The 6,062-nt window shown below is 47.6% G+C and overlaps 1 protein-coding gene across 1 annotated transcript in view; it reads right to left on the reverse strand.

The window, feature by feature from the left end:
• Window positions 1-3,943, reverse strand: part of NDUFA10 (NADH:ubiquinone oxidoreductase subunit A10) — a 41,078-nt gene extending 37,135 nt beyond the window's left edge. Inside the window, exons 1-4 of the mRNA XM_065841479.2 lie at window positions 3,805-3,943; window positions 2,354-2,522; window positions 1,525-1,740; window positions 620-706 (exon numbers count right to left, since the gene is read on the reverse strand). Of these exons, the coding sequence (XP_065697551.1) occupies window positions 620-706; window positions 1,525-1,740; window positions 2,354-2,522; window positions 3,805-3,885 (553 nt within the window). The 5' untranslated portion in view covers window positions 3,886-3,943. The remainder of the gene's footprint in view (window positions 1-619; window positions 707-1,524; window positions 1,741-2,353; window positions 2,523-3,804) is intronic.
• Between the last annotated feature and the right edge of the window lie 2,119 nt (window positions 3,944-6,062).

Genomic DNA, 6,062 nt, shown 5'->3' on the forward strand with positions numbered 1-6,062 from the left:
TTTAGGTATGATTTCCTTTTCATAAAACTATGACAACTCCTCTCCATCACCTTCATATCCTCCCTATATTTGGAAACAGCTCCCAGGAGGATTTGCTCCATCAGCTTCCTGCAGATCAAGCTGAGGTTGACTGGCCTGTAGCTTCTTGGACCTTCCTCCTTGCCCTTGTCAGCAAGGGCAACATCTGCATTCTTTGATATTCAAAAGAGGGGTGGCCATTTAAGACAAGTAGGCCAAACTCTGCTGACCCATTATTTACATCCCACCCAATGGTCCAAGATCAGGGGCTGCCTGAAGGCTCCATTAGCAACCTCACACACACTTCCAGGGGACTACAGGAGTCTCCAGCCGACAGGACACAAGCAACACACAGAATACGTGTTCTTTAACACGCAAGCAGAACCAAAGCCTTGAATTAAAACTCCAGGTCTCATGGCTTGAGGTTGGTCCTTGATGCATAGAATAGTAAGGTGCAAAGCACCTTATGAACAATTCTGAATATTTAAAGGAGTCCATCTTCCCAGCAGGCTTTTTTTTTTTTTTTTTTTAGAAACTAACCTTCCACACTTCTGGTTGAGATTATGACAAAATAACATCCTTTTGCATGCAAGTAACTTACATCGCTTGTGAATATAGCCTTGTTTAAACATTGCATCCAGAAATACAAAGTCACTGTAGGGAGAGCGTTCCATCACCACACCTTGTCCTGCAATTGAAAGAAGGTTCCGGTTAGCAAGGCCCCAAGAGGCTGCTGGCACCAATGTGTAAAATTAAAGACAGTACTGCTCTTACGGTCAATTTTCTGAACGCTTTTCTAGAAATTTTATTTAAAACAACAGAGCAAGTTTGCCTTACACAAACATACTAGATATGTATGCTGAACACACTTGTCTCACCCATATATTCTCCTACCATGCCTATCACTACAGTAGCTAAGCAACACTGTATTAAAAGAATACATTTACATTTGTGTCTGCTACTTTCTGGCATTCACATATTTCATCTTTTTTGGAAAACACTTATTAAAGCACAAGCAACAGGCAGATCAGTGCTGGTGGAGGAAATCTTTTATCACTAGAAAACACTCGCCTTGTGACAATACCACCACAAAACCAGTATTTCATTAAATCAAAAATACTGAACAAACTACACCATCAGGAAGAGTGAAGAGAGTTTCAAGAAGGCTCCTACCACTCCCAGCTTAGTATGTTTCAAATGTCTTTCTGAAAATAATAATCAAGGATTGCCACATTAAAACTAACGAAATTGGTAACTGGTGCATATTTCCTTGAGCAGATATTATATACCACATATATATATATATTTCTCACAAAATATGCAGGGTATTTTTCTAAATGGACTATCCACTTGTACACACTGAGGGGGAAAAGCTAAAAAGCTTAACAACATAACAACCTTTCATTTAAAAATGCAGATACTAGCAAAGCACTTCAGAACAGCTTACTTAAAACTTAGACTCATAAGTTTATCTATAAATGGAATTTATTCACTGTGGAATCTAACCTGTGGCCAGCAGATGCTCCAACGCATCAGCATACTGTAAAACACGGTTACCAAACAGCCAAGCTTGCATTCGGTAAGAGTGTCCGTCAGAGCATTTTGGATCATTGTAGAATCTCTCTAGGTTACAGAAGCCATTAAATTTCTCAGGCAGCAATGTTCCATCTCCTGTGATTCTATCTAGGTAATGGATGTCTGCTTCTGGGAAGTATTTCATTCCTAACAAAAAAAAAAAAAAAACACGTAACAGAACACCAGTCATAATAGCAAGTTTTGTTTGATTACAGTAAACATCTATTCAGCTCATTTAACCACATAGCTCTACATTAAATAACACTTGAAAACAGCATATGAAATCCTTTAGTCAATCGCATCACAGAGGGTAGACAAAATCTAATTTGAAGTATTGCCACCTTTTACCTACACAGTAAGCTATGAGCTTTTGTTCTAAGCAGAATATTTTTGCCACCAACCCTCGAATCACCTTGATGTGCTGCGTACAGCCATGCAGAAAATCCTGCCCCTCAAGGTGCTCAGTGACTCTACCAGAGCTGGGGGCTCAGTGAGCAAACTGACTTCATTAGAAGTGAAATTTCATTCACAACAAATCATACTTACACAAGTATCCCACAAATCTGACAAGCATCCCATCACCATTTCAAACCTCACCAACAATTTAATCTCCCTGTATCCATAAGACCTGCACATTAGCTGCAGCATGGCTAATAATTTGCTGGTCAAGAATTGCTGGTTTGGTGAACTATCTTTATAAAATAATCACAATTGTACTGTCAAATTCTAGTAACTATTGTAGAAATAGGGAAATATGTACCTAGTTTTTCTGCTATTTGTTTTGCAAGCTTCCCCTTCCCAGAAGATAAGTTTCCCTCCACTGTAAAGATTTTGCTGTATTCAGTGAACCTTTTTGTAGCTCTGTCTCCCAACATGTAAGCCAGCCAACCATATTGCAAATTCTGCTTGGAGCTGATATGAATTCTTGCCTGAAAGAAAACACAACAACAAAAGCAGCATATTTTAGTTTTCTTAGCCAAACTAGGCATGATCAACATGCAGCTTTTTCAGAACTTCTGCACATGCAGGAGAATATACAGTCGCACATCTAATAATTTTCATACAGTACAGTTAGCACTGTCAGTGCAGCTCAGCAACTGAATCAGCATTTAGGCTGAGAAGCCAGAAGCCATGAATTATTTTCAGTATCAGAACAGGACTGCTCTGCCAGAACTCTGCTCTGAGCCCACACAATGACTGAAATGTCCCAGACTTCCTAGAGGGCACAGACGCATGATGTGCCCTGTCTTCCCAAGAAAGACATTACAGCACGCTTTTGTTTGGTTGTTGTTGTATAGATACGAACATTAAACCCTCTCCTGGTCTCTCAGGAGAGTTACAGCTTCATTTCTGCACAAGACAGTTTGTGGACAAAGGTGGAAAGAAACATCCACCTGGCCTGTAAAGCTGAAGGCAACACCTTACTGAACCCTACTCAGCAAAGCTGCCCAGAGACGCTGGTAAAAACTGAACAGGCCTTATTTTGAGCAATGCAATGACCTCACTTATACACACGAAGTTTTATTTTTATTTATTATTCTTCTTCCACCACCAAATGTGACATTCATGTGCTGAAGATCACTGCATCATCATACTTTGGTCTCAGGTATTTACTCGCACCTCTACTTTAAACCTCGCCTCTCCGCAGCCCCTGCACTCGCCCACTGAATCACAGAACGTCAGGGATTGGAAGGGACCTCAAAAGCTCATCCACTCCAGTCCCCCTGCCAGAGCAGGAACACCCAGATGAGGTTACACAGGAAGGTGTCCAGGCGGGTTTGAATGTCTGCAGAGAGGACTTCACAACCCCCCTGGGCAGCCTGGTCCAGTGTCTGTTACCCTCACTGAGAGGTTTCTTCTCAAATTTAAGTGTAACCTCCTGTGTTCCAGTTTGAACTCATTACCCCTGGACGGTCCCTTGTAAGGAGCAGCCCAGCCCAGCCTCCCCGTGCCCGTCCCAGCGCTCCCCAGGGACACGGCCTCTCCGAGCACCACAAGGTCGCTGTGAGCGAGGAGAGGCCGGCTAGGGGGCCCAGCTGCGCTCCCAAGGAGCGGAGAGCGGGCGCCACCGGCACAGCCACCCCCGCCGCCAGCTCCGGGGGAGGCCGGAGCGGCCCGGGCACCCCAAGGTGAGCCCGCCTGGCCGCGCTGCGCAGCCAGAGCAGCGGCAGCTGGAGCGCAGGGATCTCCCCCTTCCCCGGCCCCGCTCACCGCCGGCACGACAGCGCTTCCCAGGCGGCCCCGAGCGGCGGCGGCCGCGGCCGGGCCGAGCTTGGCCAGCGACAAGGACATCGCAGCGCCGAGGAAACGCCGCCGGCCCCGCCGCGACGGAAGAGGGTGGGCGCGGAAAGATGACGTCACCCGCCCCGCCCTCCTGGCTCACGCAGAATCACGAAGTATTGGGAACTGCAAGGTGCGTCAAAAGCTCATCCAGTGCAATCCCCTGCCAGAGCAGGAACACCCAGATGAGCTTACTCAGGAAGGTGTCCAGGCGGGTTTGAATGTCTGCAGAGAAGGAGACTCCACAACCTCCCTGGGCAGCCTGGTCCAGGCTCTGGCACCCTCACCATTAAGAAGTTTCTTCTCATATTTAAGTGGAACCTCCTGTGTTCCAGTTTGAACCCATTACCCCTTGTCCTACTGTTGGTTGTCACCGAGAAGAGCCTGGCTCCATCCTCCTGACACTCACCCTTTACATGTTTATAAACATTAATGAGGTCACCCCTCAGTCTCCTCCAAGCTCCAGAGCCCCAGCTCCCTCAGCCTTTCCTCACACAGGAGATGCTCCACTCCCTTCAGCATCTTGGTGGCTGCGCTGGACTCTCTCCAGCAGTTCCCTGTCCTTCTGGAACTGAGGGGCCCAGAACTGGACACAATATTCCAGGTGTGGTCTCACCAGGGCAGAGTAGAGGGGCAGGAGAACCTCTCTCAACCTACTGACCAACCCCTTTCTAACCCACCCCAGGTATCACTGGCCTCCCTGGACAAAAAAGCCCAGTGCTGGCTCATGGTCATCCTGCTGTCCACCAGGACCCCCAGGGCCCTTTCCCCTACACTGCTCTCTAATAGGTCATTCCCCAACTTATACAGGATCCTGGGGTTGTTCCTGCCCAGATGCAAAACTCTACACTTTCCCTTGTTATATTTCATTAAATTTTTCCCTGCCCAACTCTCCAGCCTGTCCAGGTCTCTGGATGGCAGCACAGCCTCTGGAGTGTCAGCCACTCCTCCCAGCTTGGTGTCATCAGCAAACTTGCTGACAGTGCACTCTATTCCCTCATCCAGGCCATTGATGAATATGTAACCGCTCTGCTTTGAGAAACTTTTGGAGCAAATTTGCTTTGCATCTGAAAAGATCCATCTGCCCAGCCAGCCTGACCTCCCGTGTTGGTCAGGGACCAGAAAAACTGCAGAGAGACCTCTGAATGAACCGGATACTCTGACTTCCTAATGCTCAGCTCTTGACTGAGGTCTTGGATATGCCTTATTGAAACAATGGAAAGGAAGAAGGATCAAAGAGATGTCAGGGTGGAAAGGGGTGGCTGTGCCCCGTACCAAGTGTCTCCCATGCACCTAGGACCACGCTGCGCTTCCAGCCCTGTCCTGACCCCCATCCAGCAAAGGCTGTGGGGCTGTGTCCCATCAGCATGGGTCCAGCCTGTGCTGCAGTCCCTCTTGGCTTCCAGTTCATCATCTTGTTGCCTCCACCACAAACCCTGGTCCTCAGGTGCTGCAGGGTCTTGCCTCTGTGTCTCCCCTGGATCTTGCCTCCCTTTGCTCCTCAAAACCCTGCCTGCCTGTGACTGTGAGCTCCATAACTACCTCCAGCTCTTGGGATCCTCCCACCCTGCTCCCCCCCCAGCCTCTGTGGCATCTTCATGACTCCCCATCTGTGTCTCAGCTCCAAGACCCGATGCCATTTCCCTGCCCTGGCTCTGTGTCACCCTGACATAGCCCCATGGTGACCCACAGCACTTGGCCTGCAGTGCTGGCACTGGGACACCTTCCTCCTACAGCTTCCCTTCTCCACTTGGTGGAGACACTGGAGTGCAATTTCCAGGGCTGAGCCGGATCTTTGCCTGCCTTATTAAAAGTACGGCTAAATTGCTGGGTCTCTATGCATGGTCTCAGAAGGCCATAAACAAAATGTGTTAACACACTTCTCATCAAATTGACATCAGCTCTGCTGACTTGGGACATTTCTGATACCATTAGTTGCTCCTGCTTTGCCCCTTGGCAAGAAGTGATCACATTTCATTTCAAGAATTTATGCCTGGAAATGGCGAATGGTTTAAAAAACAAAAACAAGACAGAAAAAAATGTGTCTGAGTCTGGCTTTTTATCCTTAACAGCTCTGTCTACAACATGCTGGCATGTCAGGCGAATATTTGCAGTGAGAGGGCAGGAAAAAATCTGCCATGGAGGCTGTAGGGCTGCCAGGATGCTGAAGGGGTGACCAGGGAATGGGA

Source organism: Patagioenas fasciata, chromosome 7, assembly GCF_037038585.1.
Source record: "Patagioenas fasciata isolate bPatFas1 chromosome 7, bPatFas1.hap1, whole genome shotgun sequence".
Taxonomy (NCBI): Eukaryota; Metazoa; Chordata; class Aves; order Columbiformes; family Columbidae; genus Patagioenas; species Patagioenas fasciata.